This window comes from Candoia aspera, chromosome 1, assembly GCF_035149785.1.
Source record: "Candoia aspera isolate rCanAsp1 chromosome 1, rCanAsp1.hap2, whole genome shotgun sequence".
In the NCBI taxonomy this organism is placed as follows: domain Eukaryota; kingdom Metazoa; phylum Chordata; class Lepidosauria; order Squamata; family Boidae; genus Candoia; species Candoia aspera.
This window is the reverse complement of record NC_086153.1, coordinates 257,001,441-257,029,438: the sequence shown is the minus strand read 5'-3', so window position 1 is coordinate 257,029,438 and position 27,998 is coordinate 257,001,441. Positions and strand designations below refer to the sequence as shown.

Here is a 27,998-nt window from a genome sequence, read left to right as displayed (position 1 = left end):
TGACATGACCTGCAATCATCACTTCTTACACACATTCAAATGTCATATGGGCCAGAAGCAAGAACAGGATGTACATGTTTTTAACTCTAACATCTGATTTTATGCATTTCTGGTGATGGCTGTGATGATATGTCATCCATTGGAATTGCATCGTATGATGTTTCTTTGTGGTTCTGGGCAGCATTCTCATTGGCTGCCATTGGATTGTAGTAGGATAGATCTCCAAAGTTTGCACTGAAAGGTTCAGGTATAGCATCTAGTCGCAGAACTGCAAGATATACATTTATATTTATTTACACATGTTTTAAGCAATACTTTCTTGGACAGAATGTTAAAGATATCATGGGAGTTATTTTAACATAAGATCTATACAAAGTTCTGCACTGAACAAAACATATGTACATACATACAATTATGTGGATACCCCCACATATGAGAACATATTTTCAGAAATGCTTCTATCTCAGGTGACTGGGAATTTTATTTTTATTTATTTATTTATTATATCTATTTAGATAGATGCCCATCTTACAACTGCAAAAAAAATGTGGAACTGCACCTATTAAAAAAATTAAGCATAGGTAGAAATAGGAAGCTTGGAAAGTAGGTTTCAAACCAGTAACCTTTGACTCAGACATAGTTATATTCTACTAACCATGCTATTGCCACTTTAATTTCCCAGGGCTCCTCAATAAACCAAAGGGTGCACCAGGATTGATGAATAGAGATAGGCCACTCAGGAACAATCTAATCCAGAGCCATTGTGACCTGCTCGTTACTGGTGGTGACTAAGGCCTCAGCTGAACTGCCCACCTGACTCTCAGGAAATTCCCCATGCACCCTCTAGAAACTAACAAGATCCATAAGGTGCCTAGGTGGGCCTACTAAATAGGTCCCACTTGAGGGAGCAGCACAAGAAAAATTCAGGCCAATCAGACAGTGATCTGATAAAGGGTAGATGTTAATATCTTACAGCTCATGTTATAACTACTCTGAGGCAAAAATCAGATTCAACATGTGAATACCAAAATTATTTGGGCCCTTAGTGACCTGGATTCAGATTCAGGGTCATCATGATGTCAATGAATTCCAAAGTCACTTCAGTGTTCACACTGAGTGAAGGCATGTTGGAACTTCCCAGTACCATAAGCCTGGAAAACCCCACCACAGGAACTGGGCAGGGAAGCAGGGAAGCTGGTATTGCAGCAACAATCCCAATTGGTCTCTCTTTCACAAACAGTCTCAGATTGAGCAGCACCTACTGAGCAGTACCTCTAGAGATCATTAAAGTCTTCCTTATGACAAAAGTCACTCCAGACTCCTAGGGGTTTGGGCTAATGCCAAACCCAAAACCCAGATGGGCATAATTCCAAGATGGGAACACACACATACCACCATCCCTCCCCACCGCCCTTTCAGATCTTACTAATACACCACCAAGTCTGCCCTATCACTCATGATAAAATTGTGGATGAAGGAAGCCTTATTGAGGCACACCTGGCATTTAACAGCAGCAGTCAGAAACCAGGGCCTTTAATTCAATGACCTGGCATTTGGGATGAGTGCAAGTGGCTGGAAAGCTGAACTGGTATGATACATGACCTGACCTCTTTCTCCCACCGTAACCCTCCTCTGCCCATTACAACTGTGATGTTCCTGCCTGCCCTCAATCCCATCAACTCCAACCCCCCATATTCAGTCCACCTACTCCTATGCTCTGAGACCTTTGCACTCACCACATACACCACCACCATCCAGCCCACAGAAAATCCCTGATAGCTGATTCTGCACAGGACTCAGGAGCTCCCCTCAGTCCCTGTAAGTAGTCTAACCATTCAACCTCCTTCCCACCAACATGTCCTCATCTGCCAACTAGAAACCCCTCTCAACAGGATTCCCATCAGCAAGCACCTCACAGCCAGAGGAATTGGACAGGAAGTCATCCCCTCTTCTATGTCTGTCACCCAGAGAGGACCATCTGCCTTTTCCCCTTCACTTTCCCAATCCAAGTTACTCTGCAAGGTAATCCACCTCATACCAGCACATGCTGAAGTTCTTCCACAAGAAAAGTTGTAAAAAAAACCCATCACTAAAGTGCTCCTATCCAAATGGGTGAGAGCATTCAAGGTGAAATAAAAGGAAACAACTAGTACTTTCAAACCACAGGTTAAAGGTCGCATTTGCAATGTGAGAGAAATTAGTAACACCCAGCATCCATTTCTGCCCTCAAAAATGTAATGTTGTCCCATTCTGGCAATAAAGCAACCAGGCAGAATTGATGATCCCTTAATGTAAAAATTGACATATCTGGCATAAAGAAGAAGAGGAATTGAGCATGTACAGTATATATTTTATGATTTCCCTTCCTCCTCTTTTTAAAATGTATCCTTTGAAACATATCTCAAAACCATCAGCTCCTCAGTACTTTCAAACAACAAAATCCATTTAACTCTAATGCCTCCATATCTTGAAATACCTTATTACCTGGATCATTCCTTGTGTCATCATAAAGTCGCTGATGTCCAAACAATTCAGGTTTTCTCTTTCGACAGATAAAATACCCAACCAGGCCAATCAGTGTAGATCCTAACATTGCTCCCACAATTGTTCCGAAGATTACTACTCCATTACTAGGGTTTGCTGGAAAACAAACCAATAAACATAACCATCTTCATGAAAATAACATTCAGTATCAATGAAATTTTGTTTTGTTTTGTTTTGTTTTAATCCAGAACTTTTCAGCAATAGACACAGATAAGGTTTAAATGAATGCTGTCCTAAACATTTATTTCTGCATTTTCCTTTGGTTTTTTAATGAAAAGGAGATTGCTTTAAAAAAAATCCAGAGGAAAAGATAATGTTGAAATGTTCATGTTAAGAGGGAAAAAAAGATTCATTACAAGGTGGCTGAGGAGTGGGTATGAATGTTCTAGCTTTTTTTCGACAGTCATCTCTCCAGCAATCTGCAGCCTACCTTGCTCCATATAGTTAAGCCCTCATGGAGAACACCAAGAATGAACTTCTGTGTTTTGCTTTGGATTCCCCCAACATCATATTAGTAATCAGGGAGGCTCTGGAGTGATTGCAAAGTGCCTGTTATTAAGGAAGGAGGGAAGAGAGAAAGAAGTCCACAGAGGAAGACCTTTGTTTTTGGTTCATTTTGGCATAATACTAATTTAAAGCTGAAAATTTAAAGCTGTACAGCCTGTGCATCTCCCACCGTCTTAGACATGGCCCTGAGATTCCTTCTAAAAATTGCCACTCAATTATGTTTAATGAGGCAGAAGGAGAACATTATTAAACATGGGGTGAGTAAGAATACAAATTATAATAAATTTAATTAGTTCTGTTAAAATATACATCCTAATAAAATATTTTTGTCAACATCCCTTTGAATATGCACTGAATGAAGAAAATTAGTTAAAAAGTATAGACGGAAAAAGAATTCCCACCTGAGAGAAATTAAATCTTTCTTAGAATGCTTTGGACAAGTCTATATAAAAATGTGGATGAACATCTAACATGTCAGTCCCACAGTCAACTGAACACTGGAAAGCTACAATTATTGTCACTCTTCTAATGACAAATGGGCTTGTTTGTTCTTAGACTTGTTCCATTCTATTCAAATAATACTCAATGGGCTGCAGTTTTGATGGGAATATTTTTACTGGCTCAGCCATAATTTTGATACAACTAAGAATAGGATTAAGCTCACGTAAGTATAAAATCAGATTCCTTTGTAATGTTTTCTTTCCACAATATAAATAGTTCTGTTTCTAAAAATTATTTGCCAGATATCAAAAATTGCCTTTAAAGTCAAACTACAACAGTAAGCTGCCTTCCGTAGATACAGTACAGTTGCATAGCTAACAGCATTGTGTGATGACATTAATTAAGGACAGTTCAGTTACCTTCGGCGGCTTCTCTTGCTTCTGTAGAGCCATCAGTTGCTTTGGGAGGAAGATTTGTTGCTGGAGCACTTATCCATAATTCAGTTGTAACACCACTACTCTTAGTAGTTAATAACATAGTTGTTATATCTGATAGATTTTTGGTAGGATGAAATGCTATACCATTTATTTGAGTTGCATTATGGGAAACCATGGTCGTAAAACTGATGTTGTGGGTGGCTGTGGTGACACTGTTTGATTCCGTTTCAGATGATTTGATGTAAGTGGTGGCTTCATAATTTCCAGAAGTGGTTGTGGGCACCCCTGAAGGGGATATTCTATTGCTGCTTGTCAAAGAATGCTTCACCTCTTTTGTGGTAAAAGTTAGTGGATATGTTGTTGGTAATAACAAACTGTGAAGAGATGTTGTTGGAGTGGTACTGTTGCTTGGAGAATTGCTTTCTGTCACAGTTCTTTTGTTTGGACTGTCACTGATATGGCTAGATGCTGTAAATATTACAGCAGGGGTTCTACCAGAGGCCACACTAAATGTAGTTGGATTCATAGGAGTGCTGTTTACCCTGCTTCTTGAAGGCGAGGGATTCACTGCACCATCACTGTGATTTCTGGCCCACTGCAGACTAATCAGCAGCAAAATGAACAATGTACCCTCAGTTGTTGGCATTTTTTTGCAGTCCCAACACTTGTTTCTTGGTATGGAGTGCCTAAGGGGAACATGTTAAAAAATTCATTGAGTTCTTGATGGAATGTAATATATTCACAGAGAATATCTTGCTATTCCACTAATGATACCCTGAATGTGACCAGGAAGTTCCAGTAAATCAGAAAAAAAATGTGTCACTTGTTAACTTGAACTGTTTATATACTCTTTCATACGATGGAGACCAATATTTTCCTAAGGAATATGGAGATATATCTATGTTTCATATACATTCAGGATCTGTGCAATTAGGGTTAAGAACATATTATCCAGGTCAAATTTACTGCTGTCCTAAGGAGGTTTTGTTTCTTTATTATACAGAATGTTAATGTAAGAAATTTTATGTATCTGATGTCATAGAGGGGGTAGATGACTGTACTTCATAGCCAGGGACTGAGGTAGAAGACAGGTTGAAGGGTACTCCACTTAATATAAACCAAAGACATGAACATAAAGCCCATTGGTAAGAAATGCTAAAAATATGCTACCCTTCTCCCATTCTACTAATATCCTTGCAACATTCTAATACCAGGTCAAGTTTACTGCAATCTGGGGTTATATTTTGGTGAGATCTGGACCCAGTTTAATGAGATCATGATAGAGATGTACCTAACCATCTAAATCCATTTTATATTAGTTTTACATAAACTACATATGTCAATTCTCTCAAATATTGTATCAGTCTTTAATTATTTTTTTTAATGCAAGAAGATTAAGGGTGCATCTGACATGGGGTAAGCTAAAAGGCACATAGAAGCCAGAATATATTTAGCAGTTTCACATGTTAAAGGGCAAGTTATGTTTCATCATTCGCAGTCACTTCATGTAACTGAATGCTATGTGGAAGTAGCACCTGGAACATATTTCTTCCTTATTAAATTTTAGTCCCCATCCTAATTTGAATACTCTATTTTTCTCTCACATCTTTGCTATTCAAAATATTTTTTTCCCCATGTTAGCTGAACAATTTCATGGACAGGATTGAACATCCACCATTACTCTTGAGCTAGAATGTATTTTCTATTTTTTTTTTACTTTTCCATTACACATTAACTAGAAATTGCTTTCTGTCAGCTTCATTTCATTGCTTTTGCTTTCTGAAAACAGACTTAAGCAAAAGTGAAATGAAAACGATCAAATTTTGCTGAATTGTGAATAATTTCTTAGTCTAACATGACATGTGAACTGCACTTCCATTTATATCCAGCCTTAGTTTCAACATATGTTTAATACATCACAGACTATTTCTGTGAATGTGATCAGGCTAAATTTAAAAGGCTCTCATTTTATTGGCTTGTAATTATTTTGCCATCTAGCCAAATACAGAAAAAACTAATTATATGCTACTGTTACTTTTAATATCTATTTATCTAGCTAGTTCTATTCCAAATATAGCTATTATTCTTGTTAACTGACTCAAATCTTTTTGGCTAATTTGTCCCCATAAGTGAAAGTATTCAATATATAATTAATCTGCTTATTCTGGGTTACCAACTCACTGACTGAATGTATAAATTATTTGTCATACTCTGCATTATTCTGTCAGAACCAATAACTATAAAATCACAAACAGAAAGAATAAAACATTAATTTGACCTTTTAGTAAGTACTCAAATATTGTTTTGTAATTTAATCTGAAATATATTCAAAACACATATCCTTGAACTTTGCACAAATGTTTCTTTTCCTCTGAAAGTGTCATATATACACGTGGACACACACAAACTGAAATGTATTGATTGATTCCATTCGCATACCTCCAAATGTGGAATTACTTATGGTGGTTTATAACATGTACACCATAAAACAGGTATACCATTAAAACAGTCCAAAAAGAAACAATATTAAACAATAGAATCAATAAAATAATAACCATAAGTGCCAATACAATCAACCATAGCAACATGGCATTAAACTTCAATGCCCTGAAGAAAGTTCCATCTTAGCAACCTTATGAAATGAACCCAGAGTCAGTGCCAGCCTGGACTTTGGGGGAAAGCTATTCCACGAAGTGGGGACCATTACAGAAATCATTGTCTAAAGGCCGCACAGTTCTCATCTACTTTATATGGGGAATACCAGTCATCCTTGAATGGGATGAGCATATAGGATGTATTAGTTCTACCTGGACAGTTTCTGGGAGCTAAGCCATGGAGGTCTTTAAAAGTCAAAATCAACACTATGAATTGTACCTAGAAACCTAATGGAAGCCAAAACAGTCCCCACAATATAGGTATTACCTTGCTATAGCAGTTCTCACCCAAGATGTGGAAAACCACATTCTGCACCAATTGCAGTTTCCAAGGAGTCTTCAAAGACAACCCCATGTGAAGTACATTGCATTAGTCTAACCTGATGGCATGAGTTACTGTTGCTAAGGCTTCAGTAACTGGTGTCTGTAAATTCAGGCCACCTGTCTGTAAGTTCCCAGCCTTGATTTGGCTTGAAGTTATTATAAGATCCTAAGCCTCTTAGATCTCAAAGATAATTAGACTATTACCCATCTTTCCCTTTAGATGGGTTGTGATAGTAAATATGTGCAACAGGAAACAAACTGAAAAAGTAAATAAAAATAATGATAAATCTCATTCTCAGTTAAAAATGTAACCCTACCCACCAAGAATTAGTCCAAGCAAAAAAGCCCAGATACCACTTCCAGACTAGAATCAGACTTAGGCTTTGGTAAGTCTCGTAATTGTTAGCTGGAACAATCTTGCAGAAAGATGATCTACATGTCTTTGTTTTCATTGCCATGAAGTAAGAATACACACCTATCAGTCAAATATTTTATTTCTCTTCTCTTTCTTTCACTCCCTCTGCATAAAAAGGGCATCTAACTTGTGTTAAAAGTTTAGAATTAAAAATAGTCCATACTAGCTTGTAAATGCCTGCTGCGGATGCTTCAAGATCCATATTCACAAGAGTCAGCGACAAAGATAAAATAAATATAGTATTAAGTTATTACATTAGTGGCAGTACATTTAATTACCTGACCCTATATGGCTTGTATATGTATACAGTGATATACAGGGAATATGTGTTTGCATGAAGGTTAAAATTACTAAAATATGAGCCATGCATGTAAAATTCTGATTATAATCTTTTCTTATTCCATTGTTAGCTTTGATTGCCAAAAAGTTTGTTTTTTTAATCCTTCATTCCCACTGTAGAAATGCATATATTTTTGCATATATTTTTACATTGTTATGGAAGAGGGCTGTTTTTTATGTGATCATGTAAATGATGAAATCTAAACTTTGAAAGTTGGCAGGGATATAACCCTGGAGCTAGAATGTTGCCTACCTGTTGGACTGTTGGAATAGTCTTCTATGTACACATAGTGAAAAAAAAGTTAGCATTAAGCATTTAAAATAATGCTGAGCTACTTCAGTTACTGTTTTACACTACTTTGCAGTACTAGACTTTCTACCAATGAAGACAAAAAGGTGTTATAAACAAAATATCAATTAAATAAGCTATTTTCAAATTTCTTTTAGCTTGTCTAAGTGATCTGGGCATGACCTAGCTGACACAATCAGATGTTTCTAACCAAGTACTCTTACGAAAGTTGACTGCAAGTAAAACTGTTGAATGAAAGCCATGAAAGGAAACTCTCTTACCTTTTCAGCTGAACAATGTTAGGAAAGTGCTGAAATTATTTGCTCCTAAACTGGAAGCCTAAGCTTAGAAGTCTGTTGAAAAGAGGAGAAGGCAAGTATTGTAAATGTATCAATGCTGCAGTGGTCAGGAATGCAGAGTAGGAAAGAAATAAGGTGGGGCTTTATTTCTCTGGGTGTAACAGAGCACCTGAGAACCAGAATGACCTGCTTCTCACTAGTCATTGTTAAAGCATACCATTCATAGAATGTGAAACTATCGAAATCAATTGGATAGATAATTCTGATGCTCCCAGCAATGATGTGTGATATGTTCTATAAGAAGAAATGCTTCCAAAGATGATCTTCAGGAAAAAGAGAAAAAGGAAGGAAGGAAGGAAGGAAGGAAGGAAGGAAGGAAGGAGGGAGGGAGGGAGGGAGGGAGGGAGGGAGGGAGGGAAGATTTTAGGAATGGATTGGCAATTTTGTAATATGCATTTTTACTATTTGGCATTTTGAGCTGAGGATCCAAAAGACTATTGTTGCTGCTGCTGCTGCTGTTTTAATTGATTGTCTTAAAAAAAAGTAAAAAAAAATGTTTTTAAATATATGGTTAAAGTATTGTCAGTGTTTTAGCCAACCCACTGTGTTTCAATCTGTTTCAGGTTGAAGCAGCATTGCTGCTAAACCTTATATCTAAATTTTGCAACCTGAATGGGGAATCAATTTTCTTTGCTCGTATAGTTTAAAAAAAAAAGCAAATCAGCTTTGTACTTTATATTGCTCTTCTTATTTGGCATACGTCAAGGATTGATGTCAGATTACATGACAAAAGTGAGCCCAGCAGAGCTTTTATATCTTTCAGTACATTTTTATCCTTCATGACTGGCAGCACCATCACAAAAACTGTAGATCACAAGTTACAGTACAACACTACAATACCAAAGTCCAGTGTTCTGTTCATGTGTTGATTCCAGCAAAAGCCTCCCATGGACAGAATGGCTTCTTCCATCAGAAGGAGCCTTTTGATCCAGTGAGGTGTTTCTTCTGGTTGAACTCAGAAGGAAACAATCTTCAACACTTCTTCTCTCTGCCTGCATTCCTGTGTAACTCTGCAAATACACTCTGAAGGGCTGAGGGCTTAATGGAAAGAAAAGAACTGGCACAAATTGTCCTTCCTTTTTCTTCCAGGAGGGAGGAGAATGCTACTCAGGGATCAGGTGTTGGTCATACATGCATACATGCATACAGTATATACATATATATGGATGCAACCTACTAACCGGAGGGAGGAACCTGTTTAAAGAACAACATTTTCATCTTCTCCAGCCCCATGCACTCTCCTGAAATCCTAAAACATATCTCTTCATAGACAAGAACTCTCCTAAAGGAGGATGACCCTAGTGAGGGAAGTTGAGGAAAGGGGAGGATCACTCAAATCAGGTGGCAAGCTCTTTCCAATAAGTAGAACTCTGGCCTATGTATCCCATGACATGTAGGACAGTTTTGGTTCTTTTGGTGAGGTTCCATGGAGTAGAAAGGGAAGAAGAGTCGCCTTTTGCCTATCCTTTCTACCAGTGCTTCTCAGGATATTAACCTTAACTTTTACAACTGAATAAATCTATATAAACAAGTGTTTCTTCTTGTTTAGAAACATCTCCTGTAAGGTATACCTTTATTTCCTTTCCTATATGTGATGACTTTTCAATGTGCCAGGTTCCCCACCAGTATTTTCAAGAGTCTATTTTGGGAAGATTGTTTTTTTCCAGTGTTTTGAGAAAGGAACTCAGGTGTTACTGAAATGTGTTGGATTTGTTCCTAGTTGAAATTCTTGAAGTCTTTGAGGGTACTTCATAGAGTACTTCAGATAGTTTCTTCAGACAAGCCACTGTGTGCCAGAACAGGGTACATGTTTTTGTATTTATTTATTTGTTTGTTTAATTTATATCACTGCCCATCTCCCCCAATGGGGGACTCTGGGTGGTTTACAATAAAAGATAATAAAAATGTATAAACCTAAAATTACAATCTAGAACTATAAATAGAATAAACAGATATAAAACCCAAGAGGAACTGGAATCCCAATCAGTAGGGGGTGCTGTGGTGCCAACCATCCCCAGGTGGAGCTGTTACCTTTCCCCTACCTTTCCCCTAATTAGCTGTCACCTAATACCTTTCAGTATTATCTGAACTTTCATCTCCTAAAACAGCATGTTTAAGAATATTGTGGAGTCCTATTATGATGGATTCCATTTATTTATTTATTTATTTATTTATTTATTTTCATTCATTAAATTTATACAGCCACCCATCTCAAAACATGACTATGAGTGGTGTATACCAAATATGAAGTCAAAATGACTTTGATAATGACAGAGGTTCAAATGCATAAAGAATATACAGCTAGTAGACAAATACAGTTCTATGAAGTTGTCCCCTTTCCAATGTGTAACCTTTTAAGTAGATGGATCTGTATTCCTAACTACCATGATGCCAAAGTGAAACATTTAACCCTGCTGGCTTTTTGCATATCCTTGAAGACCCAGATGTATTCATGGACATGGGAACATCAGACTGCTAATTGGAGCCTCTGAAGTTCTTTGTTTGTGGCTTATTGGGTTTCCTCAGTTGCTATTATACGTATTGAGGTTTATGATTTTGTTGTTGTTGTTGTTGGTATCTGTATTTTATTTTTAAATGTTGTTACCTGCCCAGAGTTGCTTTGGTGAGATAGGCAGCCATACTGAATGAATGAATGAATGTTCTGTCCTGTTACATCAGCTTCCAGTAAAGCAATGGCTTCTCAAGAAACTCAAGCAATCTGGTGCAAAAGTTTTAAGTTTCCTTTTCCCAGGAAATCTGCCAAGGTTAGAGCCTCCATTGACCTGCTATTAATCCCTCCACCCGCCTGCAGATTCTAGAAAACATCACAAAAGGGAGAGTTGTCTTCCCTAAGGTGACCTGAAGGGTAACCTGTCATGTTAGCACTGGCCAATGCTCTTGAGTGAGATAAATCAAAAAGTAGAATTAGATAACATAGCAAAAATGGTGTTCAGAAAAAGAGGACCAGAGATCAGTGGAAATCTTCTGCAAGCACTGCTAAGCTGGAGGAGTGGCTGTGGGGAAATGAAATGGTAAAGGCTTATCTATGTAGTCCCCAACCATCCAGTCTTTCTTGAATATTTATAATGCTGAAAATATAGCCATCTAGGCAGTGCCTACTCAAGGTTATATGGCACTCCTCGGCCACATTGACTGATGTTGCCATCTTGTGCTGATGTGAAGATTTGTATTTTTAGAATGATTTGGAAGGAGAGGTGGCACTGATGACTGCTAAATTTTGGTGCCCCAAGCCAGTGCCTACTCGTCCTTAGCCTAAAGCTAGCCCTGCTTCTAGGAGAGTTTAGCTATTATGAACAGCTTCATAAAGGGTTTTAAAAGCACCAGGAGAAAAACAAACAAACAAACAAAAAATCCCTCTCAGCCAGTTTCTAAGAGGCTAGGTGATAAGTAGATGATGGGGCAAGTGGAATAATGCAGGCTAGATTATCATTATCTTATTTCTTTGCTCCATTTTAAAAGCAGATTTTATCTTAGAAAAATCTTAGAGAAAGTATGGGTGTGTAGGTGTATGTATGTATGTATCTTCCTGATTAGTAGTCATTAGATAAGTAGTTTATTATTGCACTATGAATAATTACTATACAGAGAAAAGCCTGCAGATGTAGCTTCTCTTTTGGTTATTTTTCAAAGTATGTCATATACAGCTTAAAACTGGAAAATCAAACACCATGGACTTTCACACAAAAACAATATGCAACTTTTCTTAACCAGTTCTGAGAATGACCCTATACTATACTGTTGGTTAACAGTGCAAAATACCTGAATTTCTGGATTTAATGCTGTTTCACCTTTTTAAAAGGGATATGGAAGTGAAACAATATAGGTTTTGGCTTTACATGTCTTCTGAAACTGGATCAATGCTTGTGCTACAACCAGCCTCTAGCTATCATAACTACATTACACTTTAAAAGCATTCAGAAAAATAGAAAATTCAATTTTCTCAGAATTAATTTATGAATTTGGAATTGTGGACCGATAAATTGGCAATCACCTACAGGATAAGATGTTGACATATAAATCATGTTTTTCACAGCTACAGTCTTCTTAGAGTTTTGGAAAAGACGACGAGCTGTACTTACTTATGACTGGGATCTCATAGACTGGGAAGATGAAGAGGTAAGATTCCTTTAAAATAGCAGTTTGGGTATCAACATTAATTGATTTTCAAGACTGACAGGTAGCCAACAACCTGTCCGCCTCTTTAACAACTTATACTTATTGAATGTCAACTTCAGTTTGATTTCTTTTATACCTAGTCATTTGAGCATTTATATATAAAAACCATAGCACATACTACAAAGAATAAGTTTTCAACCGGACAAATGATCAAGTATGGAAAATTCTATTATTAGAATAATAATAGACAGTTGACTGGATTAAGCTTAGAGATATAGATATTTCCATCACTTCTATATATACTGTAGTTAATATATTGCATTTTCATGCCAGGAACAGTTTTCCTAGAATGTGTTTCCACTTATGATAATGCTAGCTTGTTGTTGCAGCCAACAGAACCCTAGCACTTGGATATACACGCATATAAGCCCAATACCAATGCAGACATATATCCACACACAAGCATGTCTAGTCTAAACTAAATCTTTGTAATTGCAGGAAGAACTTCGTCCCCAGTTTGAAGCAAAATATTCTCAAGTAGAACGAGTAAATCCTATAACAGGAAAACCTGAACCTTTTCAACCTTTCCCTGATAAACTTAGTCGACTGATGGTATCTGTGTCAGGAATATTTTTCATGGTAAATCTCTGAAAATGCCTAATTCATGTCTGTATAGATGGTTAATTTGTTCCAAATTCAGACTTAATGAATAATACAGATAAGTCAAATAATAACAATGGAGTCAATCTCTGTCTTAATGCGCAATTTTGTGTGTCTGCAGATTTCATTAGTGCTAACTGCAGTGTTTGCAGTGGTGGTCTATCGCCTCGTGGCTATGGAGCGGTTTGCCTCTTTCCAGTGGTATTTCATAAAAATGTACTGGCAGTTTGCAACCTCAGGCACTGGAGTCTGTATCAACTTTATAATCATCATGTCCCTTAATGTAGTAAGTTATTGACTGTTTTTTACTGTGGGTGATAGTCCAGATATATTAAAGGAAATATATTAAAATATGACATTGGTACACCATGTTTGTCAGTTTGCTATGATCTCAACAAATCTGAATGGAAGTTATTCTAATTTAGAAACTATTTTATATCTGAATCTCTTCCTGTTCAACTAGAAATTGAATTGCTCAGTCCTTAAGAACAACACAGAACTATCTGGTTAAAATGCCAAGTCTGTCACAATATCAAGAGCTAGTGTGATAAAAATGTCAGACAAAGAACTGGGATAAGATTCCTACTGTGCTATGGAATTCAGAGTTAATTAATTATCTTTCAGTTTAATGTCCCCACAATGTTGCCATGACTATAATATGAATGTGGGGAAAGAACCTTGTACATAAACCTGAGCTTCCTGAAGGGTTTTAAAATACAATAATTGCATCAATGTTCAAAGAGTGTTAGAACACACAGTCAATTGCTGAACTATCTTAGATTGTCTAATAACAATGGTTCTCTAGACAGCTTATGCTATACCAGCAAAGAGAGTTCAAAATGTTTGCTTAAAAGTAGAATCCAGAAGAATGCATAGCATCTACTAAACAAAAACACTGTTAGCATCACGAGATGATGTACAAGGCATGGGAAATGAGTGTGCTTAGTGCTGAAAATGAGATTATGGCAGATGCAAGGCAGGCCACTCTGCAGCAGGTGTTTCACAGCTAGGGACCATGGCTGAGAAAGACCATTTATTGATTGCTATCTGCCTTCTTCACATGATAGAGCAGTCATACATTCTAGCCAACTCAGGAACTAGAAGCAATCCCAGCTTCCTAGGAGTTGAATGAAGAACCATTAGATTCTGCAGGCCATTAGTAATAAGATGAACCCATATATACAGTTGTAAACACTAAGGTACACTACTACTGCAAAATAAGCAAGACTTTGTTAGCTGGCTGGTACTTCAGACCACATAGTGCAGACATATACAACTTGAAACTGGAGAGAATACTTGCAGTCTGGTATTTTTGCATGGAGCCTTCCAAAGTTATATCAGAACAGAAACAGAAAAATATTAAATACATAATTGTAAAATAGTTCTATTAGCTATACTGAATTTAAATGTGGTTGAAATATTAATGGCTTAAAACCACATTTAGTTTTCATCCTGCTCCTGCTTATTTTCTGGAGCATGATTTCTAGTACACCACTTTGAGTCTGGGAAAAAGAAAATGCACATCAATGACATAACGTCCACTTCTAAATCAAGGGCTCCCCAGTCCCCTCGCTGAAATAGAAATCATTGGAACTGTTAGTTCTAATAAAGTTCAGGTTCACACACATGTTCACTTCTATGTTGATATAATCCTATTTCTCAATTACTGTGCAGTTTTAAACACTGTGCCGGACAGTGGGTATTTAAATGAGAAAGTTTTTTTCTCTGAAAAATATATATTTCTAAATGTATTTATCTTAAAATATATATTTATATTCATACTGGTATATTATTATTACTACTACTACTATTTGACATCACTGCTACCTCTTATTATTTTTATTTGTGACTAAAACATGTTAATGTCTGCCCAAAAATGAGAAGGCATGAATTTAAGAATCAACAAAAGAACGTGGAAATTCTGAAAATATGAACTTTAATATTAGCAGATGCCCACTTCACAAAGGTCAGAGAAGGGCAAAATCTGGAAGATAAATGCATTTCAATTTGCATTTCAAATCTCAGTATAACTTGTAGAAAGCCTTTCCTGCTGCAGCAGATAAGATTTTAATTAGACAATCTATTTAAAATTGAACCAAGGGGAAGCAAGCAAAACATTTCCCTTGTCAGTATCATATTGAACTGAATGTGGTTGGGGGATTTCATAGCCATTCTACCCTCCATCCCCTTATCCCTAATCTCTCTAGGAACATTACATCTTTAATAGAAGAGGTCTTTTAGGATCTGCTTTTAATCCATACGGATGACAATATTCCGTGACTGCAAATGAATTTTTCATTAAAAATAAATAATAAAGTAAGCACCATTATAATTTGCAGGAACTGCCATACACATCAGAATGCAGGGATGTCTGCAGAGGAGGTACAGAAAAGGCAAGGTGTTATTGCAAATACACCATTGAAACCTCACCCCTTTTTAAGTGTGTGAAAAAAGGTGGGGTTTCAGTTGCATGATCATGGCTGTCATCTTGACCTTTTTGCCCCCCTCCCATGGCTGACTCTATCTGAATGCTTATTTTCATCTGTGCAAGGCATGAGGAAGTGTGAGCAAAGGCTTGGCCAAGGAACTCTGTTGAGTGAAGCAATACACATTTCAGGAAGGCAGGTTTCAAAAAAAATAAATAAATCTGTGTTTATCCCCCTTACTGTTCAGATAGGCTGTTTTATTCCTGGGGAATTTCAGCAAAGAGTTAAGAGTTCAGCGGCCACCGTAACAAGATGATTTTGTCTCAACTGAAGGCTTTTCTTCAAAATTCCCTTGTGACAGATTTTGTCTACTGTAAAAATTTGCTGGGAGATCATTTTGAAGGAAACTCATCAGAAGAATCAGAATCCCTATAGCAGTTACAGTATCAGTGTTATTAAAATGGAGGAGAAAAAAAAATGTTTCATAGCAACTTGCTGTTTGTTTATGCCTCTCTGTGCTTATCGCACTGGGCAAACCAATCCTTGACGCATTTCTATAACAGTTATTAAAACTATTTGAAATCTCATAGCTGCAGCGTAACAAGTGCAGGCAAGTTTTCAAGGAAGGCAAAGCTCTTACAATTATGGAGATACTCCAGGAAACAAATGTTAGATTTAATTCTGCCTGTCTCCTAGGGTAGAAATTCACATTAGAAGAAAGGGTGTGGATTACTTTCCCTGGATTGACATCTTTAAGACTAGAAATTCTTGTTCAATATGCATACAATCTGTGGGAACAAGCGTGCCATTCTTAACAAATTAATTAGTTAGTGTTCTAACAATATATGGCATACTCGCTAGGCCAAACAGTTAATGAGCTCACAATCCAGCTCAAGCTAGTCATAGACAAGGCATATGTTCCCTATGATTTTTTTTCTATTTATAGTACAAAATATTCATCATTAAGAAGTTGGATCGGAGGTTACTTTTCACACAGCTTTTCTATTATTTAGAGCTAAAATCATGTTTGTAAAAAGGATGTTCTTTTCTTATGTCGGTTTCAGGTATATGAAAAAGTTGCTTATCTCTTAACAGATTTAGGTAAGTAAATGATTCTTCCAAAAAGCCTTTAGGAGTTGAGGTGATTTTAGTTCCTCTGGAGATATGGCATCTGCAGAATACAGTACTGGTGCTAGTTTTATATTTCATTAGTGTTACTCCAACAGCTTTATTCAGGGTCTAAGCCACTCAGAGTCTTTTGTGATTGGAAGTGGCAAATAAACCTTAGTAAGTAAGTAAGTAAATTAATAAAGTGTTATGACATTCTACTTTGCTCTGCTGCTTCATCGTTCCACAACTGTAGTAACTTCTAATAAAGTATCCAGCAGTACAGACATTATCACAAACTGACTACTTGCTTATCAATTTAATGCATTCTTCACTACAACCTGGTTTCCTGTATTCAAACCAGCAATTTATCTTTAATATAACCCTAGATGAAGAAGTTTTTGTTCAAAGCCTGAATCTTATCCTGCTAATCACCCTTTGCAACAGTTGAAAAGGATAGGAGTAACTGGTTGTTTCATTTTGCATATATGCACAATTATTCATCATTGCGTTCCCTCAAAAGTACAAATTGTCTGAGTTCCTGATTTCCATTAGGGTTACCAGTTGTGGGTTGCAAAAATCTGAATGACACTGGGTGGCAGCAAAAGTTACACCTTTCTGTATCTTGTTGCTGTCACATAGCCCAGATCTGATAGCCCTAATTTCCAGAGGTTTTCAGTTCTAATTTTATCTATCTATCTATCTATCTATCTATCTATCTATCTATCTATCTATCTATCTATCTATCTATCAAATTTATTCACCAATTGAAGAAAATATTTGTAGCTCAGGGTTGAACTGTGGAGTCCTTGGTGCTCTCTGAGCCCTGTTGTTTTCTTGCAGATTTTTCATTGCCAGACTAGGCAACATCTTCAGTGCAAAGAGGGAGTGAGCCTTGCTCTCAGTTTATATACTGTGGCTTGCCCTGCTTGTGTTGGTAGGGGTGTTGTTCTCTCCTTGGGAGGTCTTTGATTGGGCTGTTGTTTGCTGCTTGGTTGATTGCCTGAGTTAATAGTTCCTCGATTAGGGTTTTCTTTGTAAGCTCTTTAGCTATGTTATATGTGGGAGTCCCTGGTAATGATACAATGGGCCGAAGTGGTATGCCTGGCTTGTGTATCTTGGGGCGTCCGTAGAACGTGGGAGGACGGGTCCACTGCTTTTCATCCGCCTCTCTTCTTCTTGTGTAATTTGGCCATAGAGGTAAACAACATTTACATACCATTCAAAAGAGACAATAGAAAAGCCAAAAGACCAGCACACTCCCTTGCCAGCAATCAACACCCAGATATGCAAAAATCAACACTAGGATTAACACCAGATGAACCATCAAACAGCACAATATACCCTTGCCTAGTCTGGCAATGAAACGTCTGCAAGAAAACAACAAGGCTCAGAGAGCACCAAGCACTCCACAATTTATTCACCGCCCATCTCACTCAGTGACTCTGGGTGATTTACATAAAATAGGAATAAACATTAGTTAAAATACAACAAAACAATAAAACAATACAATAAAAACAATCTTCTTAATAAATAATATGTTCCAAGAGATATATGATAAAAAGTTCTTAATTTATTAGCAATAAAAGCTTTTAAAGACAGAGACACTCTCTAGTGATAGGCATCTAACACAAAACTTCCCATTCCAATGAAAATGATGTTGAATATCTAATTAGTAAGATTACATCAAGGTACCCAATACCTGAAGAAATTAATTCAGTAATTAGTATTATTGGTAATAGACTTATAATCATTTTCTATTTCAGTCCTATGCTAAAAGTAACAATTTGAGTTCCATGGGACTTACTCCCAAATATATGGATGGATGGATGGATGGATGGATGGATGGATGGATGGATGGATAAAATTCCCTTCTCACCCATATGGGTGGTACGTGTCTTCTTCAACCTCAAGTCTTCTACCAGAGGCCGGGGAGTTTGAGGGTTCTGCACAGTATCTTAGCTGTTCCCAACACTGCACTCTTCTGGACAGAGAGCTCTGATGTTGTTCCTGGGATCTGTTGGAGCCACTCTCCCAGCTTGGGGGTCACAGCCCCAAGTGCCCCTACCACCACTGGCACCACTTTGGCCTTCACTTTCCACATCCTCTCTAGTTCCTCCTTCAGGCCCTGGTACTTCTCCAGCTTCTCATACTCCTTCTTCCTGATGTTGCTGTCCCTTGGCACCGCTATATCTATCACCACCACTGTCTTCTGGTCCTTGTCTATTACCACAATGTCCAGTTGATTGGCCAGTACCTGCCTGTCTGTCTGGATCTGGAAGTCCCACAGGATCTTATATATAAATATATAAATTTCTCTTATTGGCACACATATTTTATGTTTGTTTCAGAATTTCATTATAAATCTATTTTTAGGGCTACAGTTTGAAACTGTATTCTTATCTTTCCAACTTTCAGATTGTACTTAATAGGCAGATAGAAATCTAAATGGTATATGCTTAAAATGAGAAATGTTATCTTCTTTGGCAGTATGATGGAATTTTTGTTGAGGCTTTGTTTTGTTTTCTTTTTATAGAACATCCCAGAACAGACTTAGAATGGGAAAATAGTTTTGCTTTGAAAATGTTTCTTTTCCAGTTTGTCAATTTAAACAGCTCTATTTTCTACATTGCATTTTTTCTTGGAAGGTAGGTTAACTTAAAATGAATTGAGAAAATAGTCTTGTGATGTATTAAAATGTTTTTTAAAGAAATGACAGTGTTCCTGGACAGTAAAGTATGCTTCACAATCCAGTGCCTAAATATAATGAGGCCACTTCAGAAGGGGAATGTAGTGGAGTGGAGTGGAGTGGAGTGGAGTGGAGTGGAGTGGAGGGAGGGAGGGAGGGAGGAAGGAAGGAAGGAAGGAAGGATGGAAGCAAGGAAGGAAGGAAGGACACTTGTATGTGATAAGTGCACACCTGTATTTTTCACTACTACATGATATACAAGCTTTTGAAACCAAGATAACTAATTATAATTCTACTTCATTTGCAAAGCAAATGACCGTGGACTTACCATTTAAGATCAATGGATTGCCTACAGAGGTAAATGGTGGGAATTATCTTTGGTGAATACATATTGTGATATGGGAATTACATTCATAGACATCTGTTCCTAACTGTGGTGATGACAAAATGACAAAATGGGCAATATTGCACACAAGGGGCAGAGTTTGCATTGTGACATTACAACTTGTTTTTCTCACTTATCCCACTCTTGCAGATGCCAGGATTGCATTGTTTCAGGACTCTTGATTGCACTTTTATTCCTCTGACAAGTACAATCTAACTCCTGGCATTCTTTTGTATGATTTTTCGTGCTCTGTTTTGTACTCATTGTTCTCAGATTCCTTGGCCCTCACTGCTATTTCATGGAGAGCTATGAGATCTGTCTCTATGGTCAGGCATAGCATGTGACATCACTGTCAGATTCAAAACAATGTAAATAGTTTCACACTAAACATCAGAAAACACTGAAATGGAGCGCTTTTAACATGCATCACAACAAAAACTAAGATTATAATCCATCTCTTTCAATGGGGTATTCTAGAAGTTATCTGTATGATTGTGTTATATGATAGGCACAGAATGTCAACATCATCCTAAATTATGCTTAAACTGTTTTCATTTATAAACTCATGATTGTAACAATTTTCTCTTCATGCTATGTTTAATTAAGGAATAGAAATTTTATCTTTCAGATTTGCTGGCCGTCCTGGAATGTACAACAAACTTTTTAACAAATGGAGATTGGAAGAGGTAATAGTCTTTCTTATTCACATAGTTTTATTTTAATTTACAAACCACTGCCCTTTAACATTAATTGCCATAAATATTCACTTCTATGGCTGCTGGTAGGCTAAATATTTATGCTTTCTAGTGTTGTCAACCTTGTCAACACTGACTTGATGACTCATCATCATCATAATGAGTCCTGTTTTGTGAGATGGGTGGCCTTATAAATATGATAAATAGATAAATAAATCATCAAAGGATATAAAATAATTTTGCCTGATATAACAGATAAACTAATTATAATGATTAAACTGCCTTCTGGAATGGCTTAAAAATTAAAAAAATGCTTTGTTATTTTTTTACTAACTTCTTCCCATAGTGTCATCCAAGTGGCTGCTTAATAGACCTGTGTCTGCAAATGGGTGTAATCATGGTTTTAAAGCAAATGTGGAACAATTTCATGGAACTTGGTTATCCGTAAGTATGATACACAGTATCATTATATTTCTACAAAATAGAGGCCTGTTCTCTTCAAGTTATGTTTGCTGGAAATTTTGATAGAGACACAGCGGCCACTGAATTTCATGGACTACAAATTTTAATTCTGTTTCTTCGCTTAGTAAATATAAAATGCAGACTTTAAGATACAGTAGGTTTATACATGCACACATCAAGAGAAAATATATATATGAGAAAATATGTTCAAAAATAGTTATTTAGGTATATATTGAATACCACTTTGTGCAGATTTTTGTTTTAAATCACTCAGATTAATTTAGAAACATAGGGACTGAATCAATTAATGAATCATATTGTCTAAAAATAGACAGATCCAACTCTGAATAATGTTAAACATAATGCCAGAGCAAGATAAAAATAAGACCCTGTTTCGCTAATTTTATTTGTTCAGGTAAGATTTTTAAAAAATAAAAAGCATACCAGTAGAAAGAGTAGGATTTACTCTTTCCTTTGGGGTGCATATTAAAATCTTCCTTATAACGTGAACAAACCCTGTTTTCAAGGTATTTATTTTAGTAGCTCTGACCCTGATGCAGGGCAATCACAAAATCAATATTAATTCTGCCTTGGATAGCCTTTAATAATGATACATTATTAAGAAAGAAATTCAAAGAGAATTTGCACAGACCATCAAGATAATAGTTACTTCATCAGGTCTTGATAGGACCATCTGCACAAACAGGGATCTCCTTTCTTTAGGTGATCTAAGGAGGAGAGTGGTGAATCCAAACATCATTTGGGGGAAAAAAATGATCCTGCAGGTGACACTACATTTCATGCTCTGGCTATCTAATGTAGGTTACTCCAGAATTGGTGGTCACGACGCAAGATCAAGAAAGGAGGACAGTTACTAGAGCATAAAATGTCTCTATCTCAGTGGGAAAAAGATTGGAATCTCCAGCCCATGAATCTCCATGGTCTGATGGATGAATACTTGGAAATGGGTGAGCATTGTGATAGAAAATGAGATATTTCTTTTGATGGAAGCTAGAAGATTTGTTCACCAGATTTCATTTTTCTAACCACGTTAACTTTCTTTCTAGTTTTACAGTTTGGCTTTACTACGATCTTTGTTGCTGCTTTCCCACTAGCACCTTTGCTGGCTTTGCTTAATAATATTATAGAAATCAGGCTTGACGCATATAAATTTGTCACACAGTGGAGGAGGCCCATGCCTGCAAGAGCAACTGACATTGGTGAGATTTGTTTATATACAATCAACATGTTATGAATATTACGCTTCTTCAGCAGAAATTGTTTATTATTATGAATTCGTTGCTATTTTCTCATTGTGAAGATTTTTGTGGATGAAATTTCATTTCACAAAAGCAGTTTGCATTTTTAAACATTTTAAAAGTAGATAGATACTTTATTGATTTAGTCTTTTGACCATTTCAAATGTGAAATAAAATAAAATAAAAAGCCATTATAAACATACATGTAAAAACAAGTAGATACAAGTAAAACTATAATACAAATTCAAATCAAACCATCACCCCTACAGTCAACTCCGATCTGGTCTAAGTAATCTGTCCTCTTTAAGACTGCCTTTGATATGAAGAGTGCAGCCTTACTGGTAATGAGCTGGTTCTTACCCTGTAAAAAATAAGGAAGTTTCTGCTGGCTGCTCCAGTATTTTTTTGATTTTTAAATATAAATCTAATTGGTCAGTCCTTTCTACAGAGTATAATTTGCAATCAAATAAGATATGAGTGGTATCTTCAACAGTGGGAGCACCACAAATACATAATCTTTCTTCATATGGAACTCCTTGGAATCTCCCATATTGTACCATAGAGTCTAATTGGTCAAAACGAGCTCTAGTAAAAGCTCTTCTAAGTTTTTGGGACAAAAAAGTTGTTAAATACTTTTCTAATTGAAAGACTGATTTGTGTTGGGCCAGCCACTTCAGGGACTTGAGATGTTTAAGGGATGCTATATCCTCTTGGGCAGTCACATCCAAAATGCTTTGTTTGAAACTTTTCTTGGCCTTCAAATCTAATTGGACTAGAAAATGAATTGAAAATCCATATTGCGAAATGGTATTGGTAAGTTGGGCCACCCAGGCACAAGAAGGCATATTATGCATCTGCTCTTCAAAACAAAGCTTGGGTAATCTGTCTGAGTCCATGGATAGGATCTTCAGCCAATAATTAAATACTTTTGTTACCAAGTGGCTTTTTATGTGGGGGCGGGGGGTGAATACCTAACTCTGCTCTTACTGCTTGAGTTGGTGTTGACTTGTCCACCCCCCAGAAGCATTTCAAAAAAGAGGACTGTATTTGTTCAAGCAAAGGGACATTTAAATGTCCCCACAATTCTGCACCATATGTGATCATTGGGACCATTTTACTGTTATATACCTTCATAATTGGGGTTAGCGATCCTGGGTAGCTGTGGTTAATTAGCTGCCTTAAGATGTTGGCACAGGCTGTAGCCTTTAGGGAACTCCTCTTGATATGTGGGAGCCATGATCCTGTTTCGGTGAAAACTAGCCCTAGGTATAGATAGGACTTGACCTGTTTAAAAAGCAGTTTGCATTTTTAAACATTTTAAAAGTAAGTTACATGTGCATAGATCTCAGTATGTTTTTTCACTAGTAAAACTGACACTGTTTGATAGACTGAAATGGGAAGAAAATTAGTTTTAAAAGGCCTAAGGACCTTGAACAAGAGACCCTCAGAGACTTGTCTCTGTTCTGAGTAAAAACATAAATAACTGGATTGAACAAGCAGTTGTTCCATCTGTATACTGCCATCATTCAGCTGAGATTCCTGCAACAAGTCTATACAGTATGACACCATCATTTTCCATACCTGTATGATGCTAGAATTGTAAATGAGGCTGAAATGGAATGCCATTTATTGTGATACCAGAGAGCCAGTTCATAGACTGGTTCTGAAAATGGATGTTTGTTTCCTAGACTAATTCAAACGAAAGGCAAGATGCACAATATTATTGGGAATTGCTGTTTAATTCTGTTATGTACAATTCTGAACAAACCTTTATGGTGCTTATCAGCTGTGTATTTAGTCTCACTGTAATTCTTCTCTTCTAGGTATCTGGTATGGTATCCTCGAGGGAATAGGAGTCCTAGCTGTTATCACCAATGCTTTTGTTATTGCTATTACTTCAGACTATATCCCACGTTTTGTTTATGCATACAAGTATGGCCCTTGTGTCAATGAAGGATACAGACAGGAAAAGTAATTCTGCCTTTGCTATATTTCCTTTTAGCTGATATCCTAACTTTTGCATTTTCATAAAGTTTGTCAGCAGGTTTACCTTCCTCCTTGGGGCATTTATTGGTGGCAATTTGTCTGTTACTGTTACTTTGACAAACTACATCTATCCCAAAGGCTCTGCCAATATTTAGTGGAACAGCTGCACAGTTAATATGCTCCAGTTTGTGAAGATCATGCTACCCTGTGAGAAATATACACACAAATAAAATACTATTGCAAGTTTACTTGTTCACCAACCCTTAGGATGAAACTGTATTCCAGGTTTTAGAAAAATGAAGTGGGCATCACATCTCCTATTCCCATTCCCCACCCTCAGAACATCTATTTCAGTGTATTTCATATCCTGATATCACTACACCCAGCATTTCATCAGCCCACCACTACAAGTTAATGACAGGGCTTTGCTCACAAAATACACATAATCCACATTGTTAAAAGTGGACCGTCTATGTTAAAAGAAAACAACCTATGGTCCTCCATGTGTTTTGGGCTACAACATTCATGAACAATGTATCAGCTGTGGTTGAAGTCCAAAGCTTCTAGAGGTAATCAGATTCCTTACTTCTGAAATAGACCATTTATGGTTTAATAGTCTAATATTTCATTTTCATAAAATCAGTATTTATTTTTGCTATTTACAATTTCTCAGATTTCAATTGACTGTGTTTTCTGATTCTTTGGCTTTACAGTTACACATTTAATAGGTAGGTATATCACGGGAGTTATTGGATCATACAGAGAGGTTTTTTTTTCTCTAATTCTGTTCCATCCTCCATGCTATGGCTCTAACCTTTTTTCCCAGATAATCTTCAATCCTTCTTATAAAGGAATGAACAGATGAGCTTCTATTCTAAGCCTCAGCCCATGATCTCAATAAATGTTACCATGAAAATGCCTTGGCATGGTCCTCATTTCATCAACATTTTCTCTCAGATCTGAGCAGGGACAAAAATATATATTTATTGAGTTTAAATCAGCCTTGCATGAAAACAGCATAAATTAGATCAAAATAGAAGTTTCCATGGGATCGATGTCACCTTATGTTTTTTGACATGTGCTAATGCCTTCTTGTAGGATGTGTACTAAATATCCATAAACTTCATAACTATTTAGCAAATACAGATATTATTCCCTTCCAACTTAACTGTCCATGATACCCTGGCTTCCATTGTTTCACCAATGAGGCCATCATGTGAAAATAATGCCTCCAGTCCAGAATTCCGAATGAGGATTTCTATAGTATGGGCAATCTATCAGAATCCTATCCAAAAGTACAATTTGACAGTCTTATTCACTTTGAGGAGGCTGGCTTCATTCAGCATCCCCATAATTACTGAAGTTGAATGCATGGGAAGGAGGTTTTTATTTAGCTTCAATTCTGACCTTTCAGCCAAATAATACAATTCCATATTATATATGTGCATGCATCAATTTCCAAAGCATAAACTTCATCACACATACTCAGAGCTTTATGGTTTTCTTGCAGCATAGCTCCTGCTGCCCCATATGAAAAATTCTATGACTTTTTGTCATCATCCACTGAAAATATGACCAGCATGCCATAACATACGTAGGCATGCATGGGTAAGGGCAAAGAGGGCGAATGAAACATGTTTTGCATGCCCAGTTCATGACAAAGTCATTCCTCCAGACCAAATGTATTAATTAGTCTTTTCACCTCCTAGATGTTTGAAGGGATACGTCAACAGTAGTTTATCAATATTTGATCTGAGTGAACTCGGCAAGGGATACTCAGGATACTGCCGGTATGTATTACAAGCATGACTTGCTAACTGCCAGTGTGGACATCATTCTAATTGTTTGAGAAAACCTGTCAAAATTCTGGATTCTACAATTGCTTTTTAATTTTTGATTAATGAAATTGTTAACCTGAGCCATGCAAATTGAAAGGTGTCCGTATGTTTGGGGACTGAGTAAGAGATGCTGAAATTGTCATGCTACATATCTTTTAAGTGAATTCCATCAATTATTTTTGCGCTGTATGCATTCATCATTTTTTAATTGATATAAAGTATTTATATCCCTAAGTCTCTAGGGCTGAAAGCTACGTAATGGCAATGTAACATTTAATAAAAGATAGATATCAAAACCCAACAGAGTGAGGGTAAAAATGACAGAAGCAAAAATCTCAGTAAAAGTTCAGCAACAAAGCCATCAAGCAGAGAAACAGCTACTCCTTTGAGAAAGGCTGCAAAACAAACAAATGAAAACCACTTCCATCTGTTTTTGTCAAAGAAATCTCAGCAAAGTCCTCCTCCTTGCTACTTATGTCCCTACTGCACATGGGGTGGATCTCCCTTAAATAATGAAGAATCACATTTTAGAATGCGATTCTGCCTAATACAGCCTAATCCAACCTGCAATTAAATAATTAAATGGTCTCTCTCTCTCTCTCTCTCTCTCATTCTCTCTCTCTATAAAAACTATTATGATCATTAACCAGAAATTCAATATAATAAATAAAACCTGATAAATAATAAACTATCCAACCATTTTCATATATAACTATGGTTATCTCTGCAGCCATTCTGTCTCATGATGGTGAATGAATATCTCTATTTATTTGTCTGTGTGTGTGAGAGAGAAAGAGAGAAGGATGCATATGTATGTACATATTTATTTGTATGTGGGTGGATGGGTGTGGAAGCATGTGTATATATGCATGCATTTAGGAATGTGGTTGGGCATACATGGGTGTGCATGTGAGCATACGAAAAGGATCAGTGGGTGGAAATACAGATACCTGTAGAATCAACTGCTGTTCTGCTTTGTTTCTGTTACAGGTATAGAGATTATAGAGCACCTCCATGGAGTTCAACTCCATATGAATTCACCTTGCAGTTCTGGCATGTTCTAGCAGCTCGACTGGCTTTCATTATAGTATTTGAGGTCAGTTGAACTGAGAGGAGAATGGAGATCCACCTAACTGTCTTATGCAGGAAAAAAAAACAGGAAAAAAACCATGCAAGTTCCTGTTAATTCTCTAAGAGCAGGTTATGTATAGCAGCAGTGGCTGTGCTCATGTGACATGCTAGGCTAAAAACATTGGTTAGCACATGAGTGACCTACCACCTTATACATGCACACCCATGCGCACGCACACACACACACACAGAGTGTGCCACAAGGGTGTGGCATGGCAATGGTACACATGAGACAAGGCTTTAATCCTAATGTTGTGCCTGCCTTCTTGCAGATTTTGACTCCCCTTTGTAGAAACACACACACACACACACACGCTAAAGGACAACATTCAGCACAATGTGACTAATAATTGCATGTAAATTCTGGATTGGGTTTTCAAGGAAGCATACTGTAGAATTCCAAACACAGTCAGATCAATATAAACATTTTTTAAATGTCTTCTCTCCTTTCTCTCTCACTCTCTCTCTCGTTCAGCACCTAGTTTTCGGAATAAAATCCTTCATTGCCTACCTGATTCCAGATATGCCCAAAGACTTGTGTGACCGAATGAGAAGGGAGAAATACTTAGTTCAGGAAATGATGTATGAGGCTGAGCTAGAACATTTGCAGAAGGAGCGAAAAAAGAATGGTAGGCAGTATCACCATGAATGGCCTTAGAGAAAGAAAGAAAGGAAGAAAGGAAGAAAGGAAGAAAGGAAGAAAGGAAGAAAGAAAAAGAAAGAAAGAAAGAAAGAAAGAAAGAAAGAAAGAAAGAAAGAAAGAGGAAAAAACCACCAGCAGCAGCATGACTGAATGTTTCCAGAAGTCAAGATGAAGGTGGGATTTGGAAAGAAGGCAACAGAATCAAGCTTTGTACCTGTGTTATGTCAGGAAGTAACGTTATCAAGCTTTCTTGTAAAATTGAAACAAATTC

At 36.9% G+C, this 27,998-nt stretch overlaps 2 protein-coding genes across 2 annotated transcripts in view; one reads left to right on the top strand and one right to left on the bottom strand.

Annotated features, from left to right (window-relative positions):
* The window catches only part of ANO3 (anoctamin 3), a 99,578-nt gene extending 71,828 nt beyond the window's left edge, over positions 1-27,750 (top strand). Inside the window, exons 13-25 of the mRNA XM_063293127.1 lie at positions 12,364-12,446; positions 12,945-13,085; positions 13,228-13,392; positions 16,597-16,633; positions 19,176-19,287; positions 20,342-20,399; positions 20,755-20,852; positions 21,693-21,838; positions 21,938-22,090; positions 23,953-24,100; positions 25,825-25,905; positions 26,944-27,049; positions 27,560-27,750. Of these exons, the coding sequence (XP_063149197.1) occupies positions 12,364-12,446; positions 12,945-13,085; positions 13,228-13,392; positions 16,597-16,633; positions 19,176-19,287; positions 20,342-20,399; positions 20,755-20,852; positions 21,693-21,838; positions 21,938-22,090; positions 23,953-24,100; positions 25,825-25,905; positions 26,944-27,049; positions 27,560-27,742 (1,511 nt within the window). The 3' untranslated portion in view covers positions 27,743-27,750. The remainder of the gene's footprint in view (positions 1-12,363; positions 12,447-12,944; positions 13,086-13,227; positions 13,393-16,596; positions 16,634-19,175; positions 19,288-20,341; positions 20,400-20,754; positions 20,853-21,692; positions 21,839-21,937; positions 22,091-23,952; positions 24,101-25,824; positions 25,906-26,943; positions 27,050-27,559) is intronic.
* On the bottom strand, positions 5-4,575 carry MUC15 (mucin 15, cell surface associated). Its single transcript, XM_063293115.1, has 3 exons — positions 3,912-4,575; positions 2,485-2,640; positions 5-268 (listed from the first exon to the last, which is right to left on the bottom strand). Exons 1-3 carry the CDS (start codon positions 4,573-4,575, stop codon positions 87-89), a joined length of 1,002 nt encoding a protein of 333 aa, XP_063149185.1. The 3' UTR covers positions 5-86.
* Positions 27,751-27,998: the final 248 nt, after the last annotated feature.

Excerpts from the sequence above, each read along its gene's own strand:
- MUC15 (XM_063293115.1), bottom strand. The coding sequence starts at position 4,575 with ATGCCAACAACTGAGGGTACATTGTTCATTTTGCTGCTGATTAGTCTG. Across the intron at positions 2,641-3,911 it reads AGCAAGAGAAGCCGCCGAAG|CAAACCCTAGTAATGGAGTA; the intron begins GTAACTGAACTG and ends TTTGTTTTCCAG. Across the intron at positions 269-2,484 it reads TGACACAAGGAATGATCCAG|TTCTGCGACTAGATGCTATA; the intron begins GTAATAAGGTAT and ends TATATCTTGCAG.